We start from the raw sequence: 19,161 nt of genomic DNA, 5'->3' as shown, positions 1-19,161 counted from the left end.
CCAATGGCATGTCCCCTTGGCCTGCAGTCTCCTCGCTCAGCGATGGTGTGGGCAGGGCACACGGGGAGCAGGAAGGGGGCCCCTCTTGCCTAAATCACAAGTGCTAGTGGCGGGAGCCGTCCCCTCACTCGGCCTGCCCACGCGCGGCTCTTTGCCATTGCTTCTGGAACATGCTTTGTAAACCACTGGGGCGGGGTGGGGGGGTAATGAGCATGTGTCCCGGGCCCCTCATGTTTGTCTTGTTTCGTTCTCACAGTCTGGTGGAGAACAGGAGAAACTGAGGCTCAAAAACATTGACTGAGTGTCCGTCCACCCTGGGGTCTTCAGATGCGCCCCCCTCCCCTGGTGCTGCCGTGGTGGTCCAGCCAGTGTGTGGGGGGGAGGCAATTGGGTGGAATGGCACCACTCTCCACGGGTGGGTCAAGTTCCTCAGTGCCCCGGAAGTGAATGTGCGCCTCTCCCAGTTGGGGGGGGGGAGGGAAATTGGGTGGAATGGCACCACTCTCCACGGGTGGGTCAAGTTCCTCAGTGCCCCGGAAGTGAATGTGCGCCTCTCCCAGTTGGGGGGGGAGGGAAATTGGGTGGAATGGCACCACTCTCCACGGGTGGGTCAAGTTCCTCAGTGCCCCGGAAGTGAATGTGCGCCTCTCCCAGTTGGGGGGGGAGGGAAATTGGGTGGAATGGCACCACTCTCCACGGGTGGGTCAAGTTCCTCAGTGCCCCGGAAGTGAATGTGCGCCTCTCTCAGTGTTTACAATGCTGCTGCTCCCTTCAACCTTGCAGCGGCCCAACCGGGGCAATGGAGGGCCCGGTGCACGGCTCCCCACGACCCGCGAGGCCTCAGCACCTCAGAACTTCTCATTGTACTTGCAGTCTGGGTATCGGTAGGCAAATCTGGGGTCACAGGTTCTCAGGGGCCTCAGGAGCTCCTTCAGGTGACTGGCGGCCCTGAGGACTTCCGGGTCAGGCCGGGCGCCCTCCCCACAGCGAGCGAGAGCAGCGTCTATCTCCTCTTGCACCGGGGAGGGGAACCTGCCCTGGAGAAGTGGCGGCAGCAGCTGCTGACACACCAGCACCAGGCTCTGCTTCTCAGGGACGGTGTCGCAGGAGGGCAGCTGGGCCTGGCAGCCGGAAACCAGGCAGCTAAAAATGTCCTTATTCTCCGCGGCGCTGGCCGTGGCTTGGTTGCCTAGAAGAGAGAGGGAGATCATGACACGCCCACCAACCTGTTCTCCCCAGGGGGCAGGGCACTGCCATTGGGCATTGCTGGGCACAGAGGTTTACTCTCCCAGCATCTGCCTGTCCCCAGTAGAGGTAGGGCTTGGGGACACAAAGCTCTCTGCTGTAACAAGTTGAGGCCTGAGCCTGGAAAACCCACTTACTTATTCCTTCTAGAAGCTGGGTTTATAATTGTCGAGGTCACACGCCTGTTGTTATTTTGCTGTTCTGACCGAATTAGGGAACTCAAGACATTATTAGGACTGATTTCATTTGCTTTTTTTTTTTTTAAATACAAAGCAGGAGAAAAAAACACCAGGAAATCAAAACTGTGCATTCAATGGTTGTAGTGAGAGCGACCTTCAATGATTTACATATCCTGAATATTCTGGAATTTGCCTCATTTGTTTTAATTTGATTCTTTTTAATACACGCAAATCAGGAAATGAGTAAGTACGGTTTCATTTGTCTGTCTCGGTAGGCCTTCTTGTATAAACAAAGCCAGAAACTGAAGAAGAAAATCCTTTGTCTTATTGTTGGACTCAGAAAATTTGGGCATGTTAGAGACTGGGATGTTTGAAGAGTTTTAGCATGCTGGGTGGGCCTTTGCACGTAGTGAGAAGACATGATTCACTCCTGTACCTCATTTGGTTCTATGCTTTTTAAAAACAAAATGTGCCAAAATGTATTGCAAAATGTACCGATGAATCAGCCCGATACTTAAGTTTTAGATCAGGGCTAAACTCATCTGATGAGAAAAGTGCTGAGGGGGAGATGGCTTGGGGAACTGTGTGTGTGTGTGTGTGTGTGTATGTGTATGTGAGGAGGGTCAAGGTAGGTCGCTGGGCCACACATGGGCCACCCAGACCTGACTGGACGACAGCACTACCCTGGGAGGGTGCAATCAGGGCTATACCACGAGGCGCAGTGCCCTTAACAGACAAGGTCAAGTCCATTTCCTCTTTGGAGATGGAGTTGGAACAAATTCAAGGGGGGATGAGGCATGTTGTACACAACATCCAACGTTGGCCAGACCTTGGTGGCTCTCACCATGCTGCAGAGACTGAAAAGGCACAGGACTGTGACCCCGGGCCACCCCTTCCCTAGCTCCTGTCACCCTGACTTCCTCTCTGACAGCTGCTCAGCCGTCCCATGCTGAGTACCTTCCTGCTTGTCGATGACGCCCAGTGTGCTGGCATCCCGGATGAACAGATGCCCGTTGTTAAAGATGCCAAACGTGCGTGCGTCAACATGGGTGAAATAGAAGAAGTAGTTCAAATCATTGCTCCTCAGAGACTCCAGGATGCTGAGAAGCTGGTAGGCGAGGTCGGCTGCCTGGTCTGGGGGTGCACCATAGAATTCCTGCAGTGGTCTGGTGCTGGTGCTGACCAGGAATCTGCCACAGGAGCCGAGGTACTTGGGCAGCGGCCATCCCTCGGCCCCGGGGAAGATCTGCCAAGCAGAAGGAGGAGGCAATTAGAGAATCAGAGAGAAAAAAAAAATCTCAGGAGCCTCTGTCTCTCTCTCTCTCTCTCTCTCTCTCTCTCTCTCTCTTTCTCTCTCCCTGCTATTCACCAAGAGCACACCGAAAGATCAGCCTTGCACAGACATCCTGCATTGTAAAACACTCGGCCAAGTGTCTCTCCATCTTTTTTTATACTCTTTGGAATGTGGCAATACTCCTGTCCTCTCCTCTTTTGCTTTCTTATTCCATTGTGGCTGGCAAGATTGGGAAGAGGAGGGCGCTCTCATTTCTGTGCAGTGGTCTGCATCGCAACAGGGTACCTCCAAGCAGGGTATGAGAACACTAATGGACTGGCCCAGATTTTAGACGTGTTTGCTTTAAGAGTTGTGCAATTGAAAAACACATGACTGGTGTTTGAGATGCTTAGAAGGAAGCTATGGGAAAAATAATACGGGGTCAACTCAAGGCTGATTTACAGAAAAGAGTATTTTTCAAAGTAGTAGTACAGGTACCCGGACCTGGAATAGGGCAGTCCCTCAAGGGACTGAAGTTTGGGGTAGCTCGGCGCTGGCCCCGAGTGTCACTTTGGCCAGCACTGGGTGAATCTGCCTGGTGGGGTAACTGCCGACTCACAGATGCTTCTCAAAGGTCTGGAACTTTCCATGCAGCTTAACGCTGGCCGAGAGAAGGGCACAGCTCCAGCCTCTGTCCTTTGTCTCCTTGTCACAGCTCCAACTTTGTGAATTTATGAAATAAAAAAGGAGGGGTGGAAACCCTGCTGGCCTTTTTCTTGACTATTTGTTGCAGCAGCTTTTTGTCTAGAATGGTGTTTCTTTAACCTATAGGGTACATAACAGGCATGATAAATACTCAGACTCCCCCCACCCACCCCCAACACACACACCTTGTTTTCCTTCCTTAAAAAATCAAAGCCAGATGCCCGGTGTGGTGAATTTCTGTGGCCTTTGGCCCATATTAAGCTGCTTGGCACATTAGGAGGAGCCCACAGCCATGGAGTCTTCAAGTTTTCTCTACTCTTTCCTATTATGGGAGGACTTCACAAAGTTAGTGGCAAAAGGGAATCAAAATATAAGTTTATTTGGATACAAGTCCATGCCGAGTTTTTTTTTTTTTTTTTTTTTTCTAGCATGAATTTTCCGAGAGCTTCTGGAAGACTCCCTTCCCCGAGCGAGGTCCAGGCCTGCTGGTGCTGTGGACATGTGCAGCTGCACGGCCATTTTTCCGATTCACACCACCTCTTCCTGGGCAGAGCCGGGCATTGACTGGAAGACCCAGCCTGGGAGTCTCAGTAGCCAGGCACTGGGGTCGCGAGGGCCCACCACTGCCACCATGCAAGATGAGAACAGTGGGAGTGGAGGACAGCCAGCAACCCTCTATCTCCCTCTGGCCTTTCCGATGGCAATGCTACAAGGGAGGTTTGAGCGGAAAGAGCTTGGCCTCCTAAGGCAGACAGCTCTAGATCTGGGTTGGACCTGGCTCATGCCTGGCACTAAGTGACGTCAGCCAAGCCACTTCTTATCTCAGTGTCCTACTTACTTCATCCGGGAAAGGGGACAGTCATTAACATTCCGTGTAGACTGCTGGGAACCTTAAAGGACATGATGATATTGAATGTACAGCAACACCGGGCACATAGCAGGTGCTCATTAAATGATAGCTGTGGCTGTGCAGTCAAGCTTCCCTCTGGCCAGTATTCACCAGGCTTCTCTCTCCTCTACCTGCACCTTGCTCTTTCCCCTTCTCTTTCTCTCCCTTCTCTCTTCTTTCTTTTCTTCTATCTACCCTTTCTGTTTTTCCTGCTTCTGCCTCCCACTTCCCTGCACCCGGAGGGCTGGGGGCCAGTGGCTGCGTACCTGTAGGAGGATGGGGTGAGTGTTGACAGCCAGCGTGTAGAGCAGACGCAGCTTGTCACGCTCGGTGAAGTGGTCCATGAAGATGCTGCCGGCATCGGCCACCTCGGCGTAGCGCCGCACCACGCGGTCCAGGAGTCGCTGCGACGGGCAACGCAGGAGGGGGCTGGGCAGGCCCTGTGGGCACGGGGTGTGGGGAGACCCCAGAGGAGGAAGCGTACTGAGCACTTGTTGGGGGCTGGCACGAGGGGGCAGGGGCAGGTTATGCTGGTGGGAGAAGCCCTGAGGTTGGCGAGTGGGGTGGGGACTGTGCTGGGGGAGGGAGGAGTGGGAAAGTGGACTTCCTGGAATAAGCGGTCGGAGCACCCCTCACTCTGCCCTCCCAAGGGAGCTGCTCGCAGGCTGAATGCGTCAGATGCCCCCCCCCCCCAATAGCTTGCCATTGCTTCCCCCAGGTTTGATCTCACAGTTATGGTGCTCTACCCCAGCAGCTATGTGGGTGCTGCTGTGTTCTCAGGACAAAACTTATTTTCTTCCAGCCCTCTCCCACACCTTTCTCCTCAAATGCAAGCAGAACCTACCACAAGGGGGAGACTGTTAGGAATAGGGCCCCGGGGCCAGTCTACCAGAGTTCATCCTGCTTCCGGCAACCACCAGCTGTGTGGCCTCGGGCAACTGACTTGTGTCTCTGTGGCCCGGGGCTGGTCTACAGAGAGGGTGTCCTCTCTCCTGCAGTGGCTGTTACTCCTCCCCCGCACCTGGCAGGGTAGGTGCTATAGGGAGCCTCAGATAGAACAGAAGAATTGGAAGTTTGCCGTGTAGGTAATGGCTGAAGAGCTGGATGCAGGATTGGAACCCAGTGGCTTGGACTCCACTAAACATGCCTTTTCCTCAGTAATAGGGCCTCCTAACCCCATTCCCATGGAGTGGAAACCATGGTAGGTGATTTGAGGCTGTAAGAAAGCCTCTTTGCTTCTGGCAGTCTTGTCTGACACGTCCTGAAATTCCACCACGAAAGATGCGCATTGAAGGCCAGAGGACAGGGGGAGTAAGCAATGGCTTCTTCTCTTTTCCAGGGGCCAGTTCTTGGGAGTTCACGTTGTAGCACAGTGGGTTAAGCCTCTGCCTGCATCGCTGGCATGCAACTCCCTGCTAATGCACCTGGGAAAGCGGCAGATGATGGCCCAAGTGCTTGGCCCCTGCCCCCCATGTGGGAGACCTGGATGGGGAGTTCCTGGCTCCTGGTATTGGTCTGGCCCAGCCCTGGCTGTTGTGGCCATTTGGAGAATGAACCAGCAGATGGAAGATTCTCTCTCTGCCTTTCAAATAACTACGTAAATCTTTATTTTTTTTTTAAGAGTCAGTTCTTAAATGCAGATACCCCTGGGGAAGTCAGGACACTAACTGACCATAACAAATACATCAATAATAAGGAGGGGTGCATTTGTTCATTTATTCCATTCAAGGACCTGCTATTGCTTCATTTTACAGATGGCAATACTGATCTTTAGCAAGACTGAGTTATTCCAAGGTGCATATTTCTAGCTGGAAGCGACAGTACATGAGTTGAGAGGTAGGTGGAACCAAGCGGAGTGGCCATTAGCTGTGTCAGGGCACTCCCTCATTCATTCATTCATTCATTCACCCACCCACCGATCTTTGCAGCTTGTCTGCTGAGGACCACACCATATTAAGACTGTATTTGTTGGGGCCAGCACCGTGGTGCAGTGGGTTAATCCTCCTCCTGTGGTGCCGGCATCCCATATGGGTGCTGGTTTTAGTCCCAACTGCCCCTCTTCCCATCCAGCTCTCGGCTGTGGTCTAGGAAAGCAGAAGAAGATGGCCCAAGTGCTTGGGCTCCTGCACCCACGTGGGAGACCTAGAAGAAGTTCCTGGCTCCTGGCTTCAGATCGGCCCAGTTCTGGCCGTTGTGGCCATCTGGGGAGTGAACCAACAGAAGGAAGACCTTTCTTTCTGTCTTTCCCTCTCACTGTCTGTAACTCTACCTTTCAAATAAATAAATAAAATCTTAAAAAAAAAAGACTATTTGTGGACACAGAGGGGATTGAGCCATGTGGGAAGTGAATTTTCCATGCCCTCTGGAATAACTCTGGTGGATGCGGTGTGCTTAGTGAGCCCTTCCCACCAAGCCCTGCCCAAATTGAATATTCATGAGGAAAAATGATGCTTCCTGTTATTATCGGCCACTGCGTTTTGGAGAGGTTTGTTATTGGTAGATTTGCTAGAAGGTTCTGAGCCGTCTCTGCAGCTGTAGCCAGAAAGGCCTTCAGAAATTGTTTTGTACCACTCTCTTCCTTTATGGAGGAGGTGACTGCTCCCCAAGTCCTACTCACAGAGTGAGGCTCTGTCTACTTGTGTTCTGTGTGTGTTGGCCAAGTGCAAGTCCACACTTATATTGGGCAGCAGCAAACAGAATCGGGAAACCAACCATTTCCAATAAAATCATCATTCATTTTGAAAACCAATACAAGGGTACTTCAGAAAGTTCAAGGAAACAAATGTTTCTTCTGGTGCAAAAATATTGGAAATCCCCACAGAGTTTTTCAAATAATCCCCATTTTCCATTTGGAGGATTATGTGTTCCCTTGGAGTTTCTAAGTTATTGCTCACTTCTGCATTCATGGGCAACAGGCCTAACTTAGGCCTTTCAAAAAGAACCCTGGTCCTCTGCTGCCCCTCTCTCTGCTCTGCTCTGTTTCCTCATCGTTCCCTTAGGGAACCAGCCAGCTAGTCAGTGTCTTCACTGAGGTGCTAGCGACTGGGATTCTTGTCTTGCAGTGATGTCACCTAACAGGCCTTTCGTTAGGTGATCCTGAGAATAGTTGTCATGTTTTTTCTATCATAATCCCTAACAGTCTGGAAAACAGGTAGTAAAATTGAGTGATATGCTGCTGTGGGGTTAACTTTACATGGCACTTTGGCAAGGCTAGGGTGTTCAGTTTTTGAATCCAATCCTGATCTAGGTGTTGCCGTGAAACTGTTTTGTGGACATGGTTGATGTCTGCAATCAGTTGACTCTAAGTCAAGGAGAGTATCTCCACAATCTTGGTGGGCCTCATCTACCTAGTGCAAGGCCTTAAGAACAGCATCAAGATTTCCCTGAGGAAGAAGAAATTTCACATGTGGGCTGCAGTGGCAGCTCCTATCCCAAGATTTCCAACCTCCTACCCTATCTTGTGGATATTGGGCTTGCCAGTCCCCACACTTGCATAAGCTAATTCTTTGAGATAAATCTACACACATGCATGCACACACATGCACACACACATACACGGGCTTTAAAAAGTTCATGGAAAATGCTTGTGAATTGTAATTTTAATTTGCATTTTAATTCCATTCTCCATGAGTGCTTTGACCCCTCCTCATATCTCCTACTGGTTCTGTTTTTTTTTTTTTTTCTGATAGAATCCTGCCTGATATGCTGGCTGAGGGAAAAAAAAAAACACTTATTCCTTGTGAAAATGAACAGCCAGCTGAGATGGAAATCTAGATTTTCTTTCACCCTTGAAGCTTCTAATGAAATCTGAGTCAGGAGTCATAACACCCACAAGTCATTTGACCTTCCGTTGGCTTTCATCCATACCCCCAAGTGTGTTTGCTCAAAAAAGCATCACCAGCCATCAGCAGTGTCCTCATGTAAAGGGTTCTTACCAGAATGGAAGCATAAAAGTTAAGTTGTCTTGACAGATGATTTCATGACCTGGATGGAGGCCTTTAAAAGTAAAAGAGCTATGCTCTTGTTTCTCTCGCAAAGCTAGAGCTAGGAGCATTTGCCTATCAGTAAGGGCAAGAAAAGTTTCCTTCAGAGCAGAACAAAACTTAAAAAGTCGTGTGGCTCTTTGTCCGAATTGCCCTAGCTCCTTCTCATGTTCTGTCCCATGGGGACAGGCCAAGTGATGGCCCCATCTAGGGGATCACAGTGCACCGGGAAGAATCTGGATTTTGGAGTTGACCATATGCCATCAGAGAGTGTTGTGCAAAAGTCGCCCACGCTGGTGGTGCTGTGCGTTGGTGACTTCTGGGAGCTGTACGTGGGGGCTGATGGTAGAAACCTCAATGAGTGCCATTTGGAAACATAGTTGGCACAACACCATTGGGAGAAGGAGGCTAAAGCTTTCAGGAATTCTAAGAGTTGAGTCCTATGCCAGGCCTTTTTATAGGTGTTACCTCTGCACGCCCAGGGGTTTGGGGCCTTTAGTTCTCTCTTGCCATGGAAGAGATTTTACTGGAAATTAAGTGGCTTATTGAAAAAAGGCCTGCACAGCCCACACTGGCAGGTGCAAATGGTAGACTTATCAAGCGATCTAGGGAGTGCTCCAATTTTGCAGATGAGAAATAGCACCAGGAGTGATTGATTCAAGACCGTGCTGTTTATCAGCTCTTCAAGCTCATTTCACTCCTCAAGCTCAGTAGGGCGTTAACAATGATTTAATAGGGAGAGAGAGAGAGGGGAAAAAAAATCAGTGATTTTAGAATGGGGCAGTGTGTCTCAGATTTGAGGATTGAAGTCTTAAGAATGCTACAAAAATACAGATTCCCTAGGTGTATGCCTGGAAATTCAAGATACTTAGGTTGGGAGGCCTAGAATTCTGCATTTGGGGCAGGTGTCCCAGTACATTCTTGTTATCAGGCAAGTCCAGGGAACATGGGAGATAAGGAATTGAGGGATGATCTGGCTTTCTATCTTAAGAAGTTCCTTGGCCAATTTCTCCCTTTATTTTGGACACAAATACAAATGATTGTGCGTTCGTGTTGGGAGAGGAAAGACTCTAAGACTCTTGGTGATGGCTTCACCATCAATCCTCAGACAGCTGTCATCTGTCCCCAGAAGGTTTTGGCTGATAAAAGCCCAGCAATTACTCTTTAAAACAGAGGTATGCAGCATATAATAAGGGTGCTCCAGAAAACCACCCTGCCTTCAAAACCAACTGAATGAATCTTCAGAGGGGAATCGCAGATGCTTGGAGGGGAGATGGAGTTGCTGACTTCTCAGATCACATCACAGAGGTCTGCCTTCTCAGAAGGTTTGAACTTCTCTACCAGACAGCAAGGAAGGGCTCAGGCAAAAAGAAGAATGCCAGGATACCACTGGACAGGTATTGACTGTCCAAGGTCTACCTACCGACCCCAGTGGGCCATGAGCCCCACGCTGCAACTCAGGGTGAAGAGAACAAAAGGAGAGGTGGAATCCTCAATGCCTCCATTTTACACTTCTTATATTGGATCAGGGATGGAGGAAAATACTAGGATTGTCCCTGTGGTTATTCTGACCAGGAAAAAATGCCAGAAATCACGCTACCAAATAGTCCATTTCTGCATGGTAGAAGGACAGCGAAGTTGGTGGAATTCTCTACGTGGCCTGTCTTGCTACTCTTTTAGCACTTGATCATAGACTCAGTTTACAAGCTTCATAGTCTTGTATGCAAAGGGCTTGGCATGGTGAGAGGCTCATGTTCTGCACTCAGTAAATGGCAAATATCATTGTCACCATCGTGGTGACATGAACGTTGTCACTGCCACATTGCAGTTCTGCCTTCCATAACCAGCCATGGAACTTCTGATTCCCTCTGTTCCCTTCTAGTTGAAGCTTCCTCTCCCATGTCTGTCTGCTCAGGGAAGCAGCCTGAGGTTATCTATGAAAGATAGGAGGTGCCTAGTGTGAAATGTTCTAGCCAATGGGATGTTGGTGAAGAGTTAGGTTAATTATTCTGGCTTCCTCTTGAAGTTACACTTGGAATCCATCTGAGGAAGAGGAGATGGGACAGAGCTATGGAAAGAAGCAATGATGCCATGATGATTGAGGGCTCATGAGAGAGGGGCGGAAGCACCAGATGCCTGCTTGTTGGATGCCAGAGCTGGCTTGGCTACCGGAAGCTTCCATGCCAAGTTTTGGGCCAGGGATGACCTTACCAAAAGCTCCTTTTCCAGAAAGTGGATTCACTAAGTCTTTGCTTCTTGTTCCCAAGACAGCCTACCAACCCGGAGACGTGGTTTTATTGAGGCATGAAGGCAAGCAGTACATTAGGCTTGGACTCCTGGACCTACTGAGACTCAACTTTTGCCTCTGTAAAAGGAGGTTGGTGGTGTCTTTTCTTCTACCTTACAGGAATGGCAAAGAATATAATTTGTGTGAGCCTTTTCAAAACATTCAACATCCCAGGCTCCTATATAGACAATAAGGGGATTTTAAGAAGTTCTTGGAAAAATGGAATTCAAAGATAAGCTTATTTTGGTGCAAATATTTTTTGAAATCCATGCAGAGTTTTTTCATAATCTACATTTCCCCATGACTTTTCTGAAGGCTCGTGGTATTATCATCAAGTTCATTTCCCATATTAATGGTTCTACTTGGTTCTGGATGACTTTTGTCCATTTCTCAAAACACATATTGCTCAAAAGTCCCAAGCTTTATCGCTACTTAATGCACTTGACTGTTTCTCTTAGCAGAAATAAGCGCGTGGCAGAAAAGAACACAAGCTGTTCTTAGAAAGAAAATCTCAGCTCAGAAGCGTGGCTTTCCCCTCTGAGACGAGAAGTCATCTAGTCTCAGGAAGGAGGCCGCCCTCGCCAGCTGGATTTGGAAGGTGGAGGAGACTCTTGAACAAATGAGTTTTCACTTTGAGTAAACTAGCACCCAGGGAGAAAGTTCTAGTGTTAGTAACACTGTGGGTTACCTTCCAGCTCCATATCTGAACACCTTTTCCATGATTTAGTTGTTAAATATGCTTGTGAAATGGGGCTTAGGTTAATCATGTATCATAGTTAATCAATGTGTCATCATTAAAACAATGGCAATTCAATAACTGTCTCACTTGTTCTGGATAATTAAGCCGGAAGTTACTGAACATTCCTTCAAGCTGCATTGTCTTCAAAACCATGACAACTCCAGTTTGGTTCATGTTATTAAGAGAAACACCTCATGCTTCTTTTTCTGCTCCAGTGGGTGTCTTCTCCTCCCCTCCTTTCTCCCTAACATTCTTTCTCATTATTTTTTTCCTTTGAAATCAGACACGATGTGAAACTTTTTGTTGTGTTAACTTTTCATTCTGTAAATGCCTGGTCAGCACAGTGATTATTTTGGGGGAAACTACTCAGATGATTTTAGAAGTTTAGACATCCAGAAATGTCCTTGTGACTCTCAGTCATGGCACTGTACAGGTAAAGCTCACCCTGTACAGGTGCCAGACCCCAAATCCTTTCAATTTTGCTTTGAGAGCCACAAGATACGGTGGATATGAAAGATGGGACCTCTCAGGGCTTGGGACGGGGTCCTTCCCCCATCAGGAAATCTCTCCCTGTTTCTGTTTGCCTAGGCCTATCGAGTCAGGGGCCCTGCTACTCAGTTACTGGATGAAAAGACAAGCACAAAGGGTGGACGAAGAGAGGAGAAATGAGTCAAGAGTGGGCGTAGGTTTTGGGAACTTGTTTTGAATCAGCTAGGTGTGGAGAACACACCCCGTAGGGCTGAATAGGTGTTAAAACCACATTCAATTAAAAACTCAGTAGACTTGTTAGGGTGGGGCAAGGGATGTGAACCATGCCTAGATGGTCCTGGCTCTCCCAAAGTTGGTTCTGTGTAAGGCAGGTTCTCCAACTCCACGTGACATCCTTTTCTGGGGCAGGGCTTCTGTTTAGAGTCTTGCTACTCTGTGGTGGTTCTGGGTTGAGCCCTGATGGGATGTTCTCTCAGGAGCAAAGGGGTTGAGAGAAGTTGTCAGAAGTGTAACTGAGAGGGGGCCGGTACTTTGGTGTAGCGGGTAAAACTGCCACTTGCAGTGCCAGCATCCCATATGGGCACTGGTTCAGGTCCCGGCTGCTCCACTTCCGATCCAGCTCTCTGCTCTGTCCTGGGAAAGCAGTGGAAGATGGCCCAAGTCCTTGGGCCCCTGAAGCCGCGTGGGAGACCTGGAATAAGCCCCTGGCTCCTGGCTTCAGATCAGCCCAGCTCCGGCCGTTGCGGCCAATTGGGGAGTGAACCAGCAGATGGAAGACCTCTCTCTCTCTCTGCCTCTCCTTCTCTCTCTGACTTTCAAATAAATAAGTAAATAAATCTTTTTTTAAAAAAAGAAAAAAGAAGGAAGTGTAGCTAGGAACCACTCTGAGAGCATGGAGTTCCCTTATGCCTCTCCAGTACCTTCTGGTGTCCCTTTTGGTCGCCTCTCCAGGCCAGCTGCTGCTTCCTTTCTCGATATCCTGTATTCCCTCAGCCTGGGCAGTGGCCTCTGCCTGGATAAATGGACGGGCTTCACCCCAAACTCCAAAGCAGAAACTCTTTCCCTGTGGGAAGCACCATGATGAAGAAGTTACAAGCACGCCCTTTAGTGTCCAGCTGCCTGGGTTCCAATCCCAGCTATGGCACTTAACACCTGCACAACCCAAGGCGAGTTCTTATATTCCTCCGGACTTCAGTCTCCTCATGTGTAACTGAGGCATAACAACGGAGACCCCATGATTTCTCTTCTGAGAGCAAAATGGGTGCCTTTCTTTCTTTCTTTCTTTCTTTCAAGTCAGAGTTACACAGAGAAAAGAGAGGCAGAGAGAGAGAGAGAGGTCTTCCATCCGATGGTTCACTCCCCATTTGGTCTCAATGGCCAGAGCTGGGCTAATCCGAAGCCAGGAGCCAGGTGCTTCCTCTGGGTCTCCCACGCAGGTGCAGGGGCCCAAGGACTTGGGCCATCTTCTACTGCTTTCCCAGGTCACAGCAGAGAGCTAGACCAGAAGAGGAGCAGCCGGAACTAAAACAGGTGACCATATGGGATGTCGGCACTGCAGGCAGTGGCTTTACCCACTATGCCACAACGCCGGCCCCAAGGAGTGCGTTTAACAATGAAACCGTGACGGTAGGCATACACAGGGGCTATCCGTGGCAGAACTGAACAGATGGCTACAATAATAATTACTGACCACAGAGGGTGCTGAGAGGGTTGGATCTTGTGGGAGCAGTGTCTGGTACAAGGCAAGGGCTCTAGAAGTATTTACCATTATTGGTTGCCACATGGACACACCCTGTTGCCATTTCTCCACTCCTCTTTGTGGCCCCATGATTCTCCATGTCTTCCATGTGAGACTATGTGGAACTATGACAGTACCTCTAACACTTAATGGGAAACAAAATGAAAACCTTGAAACCATGAGTAGTTTTTCCATAATATATATTTTCATGAACATTTCAAAGATCCCTTGTATGCATAGATCACAAAAGTTTTTGGCAAAACTGTGGTGTAATAGGCTAAGCCTCTGCCTGCGGCACCAGAATCCCATATGGGCGCAGGTTCTAGTCCCAGCTGTTCCTCTTCCCATCCAGCTCTCTGCTATGGCCTGGGAAAACAGTAGAAGATGGTCCAAACCCTTGGGCCCCTGCACCCACGTGGGAGACCCGGAGGAAGCTCCTGGCTCCTGGCTTCGGATTAGCGCAGCTCCAGCTTGTTGTGGTCATTTGGGGAGTGAACCAGTGGATGGAAGACTCTCTCTCTCTCTCTCTCTCTCTGCCTCTCCCTCTCTCTCTGTGTAACTCTGACTTTCAAAATAAATAAATAAATCTTTTTTAAAAAAGGTTTTGGCGCCAAACTAAACTTATATTTTAATTCCATTTTCCACGAATATTTTGGAGTGCCTTGCTATTTGTGACTTCCTTACCATTCTGGCTGATCTCTCCGATTTTTCACTTCCTGTAGGAGTTTGTCGTGTCATGTTTGTGACCTTTGTCATATGCATTGTGTCACGCCCACCTGTGACCTCTCAGCCTCCTCTCCCGGAGCTGGCCCAGGTATGTGCGTGCAGGCAAGTTCATTCCTTTTCTGAACCTCTGTTTTCTCAGGTCCCAGGTGGGGATCATGGTACATGCTTGGCTTATACCGAGGCCACGGCCTCCCCCCATTGTCAGGCTCTAGCTTGGTCTCTGTGCATCCAAGACACGTGATACCTCTTCTTGAATGCACAAAAAACACATTGCAGTGCTTTGTAGTCTGTGCAGTGCTCTGAAACTGTAAAGTACTATTGTGTGTTCGAGGGTCCAACGGTGACATGCTGCCTCCCCAAATTTCACAAGAAGTTGGAACCCTGAGAAAGAGACAAAGTGGTCTTGGGAGGGTCAAACAGAATGACATCCTCATTACGACAGACTGATCCAGGATGTCTTCAAATGCGGGGAACACGTTTGGAAACCCTAGTCAGAGAATTCTGGAAGAAAGTTCAGGGAGATAGGTTGAGGACTGAATGTCATTATCTTGCTCCCCATCTGGAGGGCCAAGTGGACACAAGGCACAAGGAGTTAGTCAGACTGAGCACCGAGACAGGAAACCCCGAGGCCTGGGCAGTGCCCTCTTGGGCCCGCGCCTACCTCCCAGTCTTCTGGCTACCACTGTGTTTGCCTTCACGCAGAGAGAGGTGCGCTTCACTCCAGGGGACCGTAATGCCTTGTAAATAGCCATTTCACTTGCTGGCTCTGTGACCTGGCCAGTGTGAGCTGGCTCCTCTGAGGGTGTGCTGGCAAGGCCACCAAATGTGAGTTCCAGGAGAGCAGGGACCTTGTCTGTCTTGTTTACAACCGGGTCCTTAGCAGCTGGTAGAAAGTTCCCCCTTGCTACATAGCTGTTAAATCCATGGGAGTGGTGTTAGTAAAATGGTGCCGTCATGGGGCCGGCGCTGTGGCGCTGCAGGTTAAAGCCCTGTCCTGAAGCACCGGCATCCCATATGGGCGCTGTTTCTAGTCCCAGCTGCTCCTCTTCTGATCCAGCTCTCTGCTATGACCTGGGAAAGCAGTAGAAGATGGCCCAAGTCCTTGGACTCCTGCACCCACGTGGAAGACCCGGAAGAAGCTCCTGGCTCCTAGCTTCGGATCGGCACAGCTCCGGCCGTTGTGGCCACCTAGGAAGTGAACCATCAGATGGAAGACCGACCTCTCTGTCTCTCTCTGTAACTCTGTCTTTCAACTAAATAAAATTTTAAAAAATGGTGCCATTGTATCTACGGCGCCATCCATGTCCTGGATGGCATCATGGACTCTAACCCCTGTGGTCACCTTACACAGTAAGATTTGGTCCTAAGCTCAATGGCCAACCACAGGTGTCAGCTCCATCCCCACCTTAATAAGATTCGCTGCTCCTGTTTCCCTGCCCCTGGCAAAGGGTATATAATAGGACCTGCTTCCTGCTCGCTCTCTCTCTCTCTCTCTCTCTCTCTGTCTCTGTCTCGTCCCCTCCCTCTGGCCTGCCGGGTTTCCCCCACCCTATGATAAACCTTTCCCTTAACTCCAGTGTTTGGTGTGTTTTGTGGTGGCCTTACAAGTAGTATGGAAGCCCCAACTCTGGACTGTGGTGAATTTATCAGGGTAAATGCAGGCTTGCAAGATTCACCAAGATCCAACAGAAAGAGGGGGCCTTTCTGGTGACGCACCTGTATTTTGCTATATTATAACCTTCAATATGGATGACAATAAAAACAAAGCTAAACTTATCTCATGCTCACTCTGTTTTGGGCATGGTGCCATGTGCTTTGTATGCTTTGCCTTCATTAATTCTCACACTTCTTGGCATGCCAGGAGGTTGAGAAACACACCCAGGGTTTCATATATAGGGGTGGAGCCAGGATTCAAACTCAGGCCAACCTGAGTCTGAAGCCAGGCCACACTGCTTTCTTGTGTTGAACTTGTAGCCTTGTTGGTGGGCCTCTCTTTCCAGTACAGCCTGGGAATCTGTCTTGAAGTGCAGGAACTGGATCCCAAGCGTCTCCAGGAACCTTGGGTATCATCAGGAGTAGGGCAGATGCCACACCTCTTGTATGCGCCCTGTCCTCCCTACTTTCTCATCAGCCTGGGGTGTGTGTGTGTGTGTGTGTGTGTGGCTCTGCCCTACTTTTTGCCAGGAAGTCTCCCTGATCTCACTCTGGATCCTTGCCTATCCACCCTGCGTATCACTTTCAGGCCCCTCTGTGGAAAGATCATTGTTTTAAAGAAATGCAAATTCCCAGACCCTGCTCCAGGCTGGCTGTCCCCTGCGCTAAGCACATGAACAAGGTCCCTGGGGATATTGCCAAGTTTGAGACGCACAGCGCCTAGAGTGCGGCCGGCCGAGCTTTGGACCACCAGCTCCAGCCTCACCAGGACCATGTGGATTCAGCCGTGCTCTCTGCCACGACAGCAGGGTGCTTCAGGACCCTCGCTGCTTCCCACCATATTGCACCTTCTCACTTCCATGTCTTTGCCCAGTCTACTTCCTTTCACTGTCTAGAAGATCCACCACCGACATTTTCCTTATCCCACCCTTCCTCTCTCAGTGCAAGCCACATCTCCTCTGAAGCAGCTTTCCTGGCTCTTCCAGTCTTCATTTTTTTCCCCTTGTGCAGTCTACCACACAGGCCTTGTGCTGCGTGCACGATATCTTGCTGTAGCTGTTCTGTGCCTTGTAGACAGGAACTTGGAATAATCACACTTCTGTCACTTCCACAGCAGCTAGTAGGGGGCGGGCACCTAGGAGGTCTATCATAAGCCAATCCTTGTCTGCAGACTACTGATGCGCCACGCTCAACTTCCTTGAGGTGTCTGCCCCAAATCCCAGTCACAACTGTAACATCAGGTGCTGTTGGAGGAGTAGGGGCACGGCCAATGCAGAGATCCAGGCTGCCCAGGGGTCATGGAGCAACATCCAGAAAGGAGTAGAGATGAGAAAAAAAAATAAATAAAACCACAGCCTTAGAGACAGAAGTGGATGGAGGAGATGCTTTTCAACTCCCTAATTCCTGGGAAGCCTGGGTGGATGTGCGTCTAGCACAATAAACCCCCTTTGGATGGTCTTTGGTCTGAGAAGGTTTCTGATCCTTGCAACTATGGCTCCCAGATTACGATATAAGGCAATGGCTGCTTTTGGACCCATGCATTGTTGTGATTAAGTAGGTGACCTCTTAGCTGACTACTTCATGATGTCATGCGTGGTACCTATGTAGCATTGCCCTGGTCAGGGTTGCTTTCTCTCGCCTCCCTGCACCCCTTGCTGTGGAATCTTCAACAGCCAGAGGCTCACTTGGTGGTGATCATGGCCCCTCTTCCGTAGGGTCACCAATACGTTGGCTCACGCTACTGGTGGACGTGGTAGCTGGCTGTCTCCTCCTACTGCAAGCTCAGTCTTTCCTCCACCTCCCTCCATTCCAGGGCCCCTAGGGCTTTGCCACGGAAGCATTTGTGGGTTGCTAACGATGTTCACTTTGCCAGATGGAATAATCATTGTGGCAGGCAATTCAGCTGGTGGTTGGGGCAGGCAGCGCTGCTGACGCCTAGTAAAACACATTATTTCATGGTCTGTCATTTCGATTCAGGTGTGCTAAGGCTGGTCCTAATTCTCCACTGGGCCATTTCTTTCTATGGGTTGCTGATTTCCTCTTTTCTGCTGCTTTGTTTTTTCAGTCAAAAGCCAATAAGTCAAGTGCTTCTGACAACTCATCTGAGCATTCAAGCTTGCAGAATGGTCCATAGGAGCTCAGTGACTTCTGCTATGCAAAGGCCCTGTGGTCCAGAAGGCCCAGAGAGAATTCCGAATTGTCAAGGAAACTCTCATACTTGGATGGGGAGAGGGGCTGCCACACTTCTTTTTCCCCTCAGCCCTTCTGTTGAGGTTGTATCACCTGTGTCAGTCAGGGTTCAACCAGAGAATCAAAATCACATTTTTAGTTTTACACGGTTTTACCCTTATGCAGTCACAGCATCTGACTATATGGTCTCTGTAAGGCTTCATGTTGAAGTTTGAAGTCCACAGGACTGACAGTGGGGAAGGAAAGACAGACGTGAAGTAGGAGACCATGGGGGTCAAGATTGCGCCCTCGTACACAAGCTGGAGCGGATGAGGCCTGGCTGGAACCCACATCAGTTCTTATTTTCCCTAACCTTGATGGCGCAGGATCCTGCAGAAGCTGGAGTTCTTTGGTATGGAGCTAACCCAGCCCAGGAGTCAGAGGAGGAAGGTGGAGCCGCTGCAGGCTCAGCGGCCGCTTTGCATCAACAAGGAGAGCCAGCAGAGAAGCCACCATGGGGGAGCTGCCGATGGACCACTGCTTTGCCAGTACAATCTCTCTGTGAGCCATTGGAACCGGAAACATACAGGGAAAGGAATTCTGGGAAATGTAGTTCAACATGGCAACATTACAAAAGCACCACATTACCTTTGGCTGTCTTTGCATGGCTCATGGTGACTTTTCCCTTCTCTGACTTGACTGAGCTATCTCATTGAGGCCAGACTTCCGAGTGGACATTTGGGACATGGAGGTTTACTGTCCCGGGAAGAGCCTGGATAAGAGGGGTGCGCTTGGGCCCTCCACTTCTGGGCCAGAGTTGTGGGTGAGGAGCTGTCCAGGGTAGACAGAGCTCAGAGAGGAGCCGGGGGTGCACTCTCTTGCTACTGGAGAGCAGCTCCTGGCAGGTGGAGTCTCGTTTCTATGTGCCACCCCAACATCTACTCTCCCCACTTTACTGCCCCCACTCCCCTGAACCATGCCTGGGTGGCTTCACAGGACCCCATCTGTCAGGTCCTTTCTGTGGTGGGGGAAGGGCTCGGGAGAGAGGACAGCAGGCAAATTCTTAGAGAGTGGGTAGGAACAAGT

At 49.7% G+C, this 19,161-nt stretch overlaps 1 protein-coding gene across 1 annotated transcript in view; it reads right to left on the bottom strand.

Moving 5' to 3' along the window:
- Positions 1 to 848: 848 nt before the first annotated feature.
- DIPK2B (divergent protein kinase domain 2B) overlaps positions 849 to 19,161 on the bottom strand; it is a 40,321-nt gene continuing 22,008 nt past the window's right edge. Inside the window, exons 3-5 of the mRNA XM_062184581.1 lie at positions 4,558 to 4,731; positions 2,382 to 2,670; positions 849 to 1,189 (exon numbers count right to left, since the gene is read on the bottom strand). Coding sequence (XP_062040565.1) covers positions 849 to 1,189; positions 2,382 to 2,670; positions 4,558 to 4,731 — 804 coding nt within the window. The remainder of the gene's footprint in view (positions 1,190 to 2,381; positions 2,671 to 4,557; positions 4,732 to 19,161) is intronic.

Source organism: Lepus europaeus, chromosome X, assembly GCF_033115175.1.
Source record: "Lepus europaeus isolate LE1 chromosome X, mLepTim1.pri, whole genome shotgun sequence".
Taxonomy (NCBI): Eukaryota; Metazoa; Chordata; class Mammalia; order Lagomorpha; family Leporidae; genus Lepus; species Lepus europaeus.
This window is presented reverse-complemented; position numbering and strand designations above follow the sequence as displayed.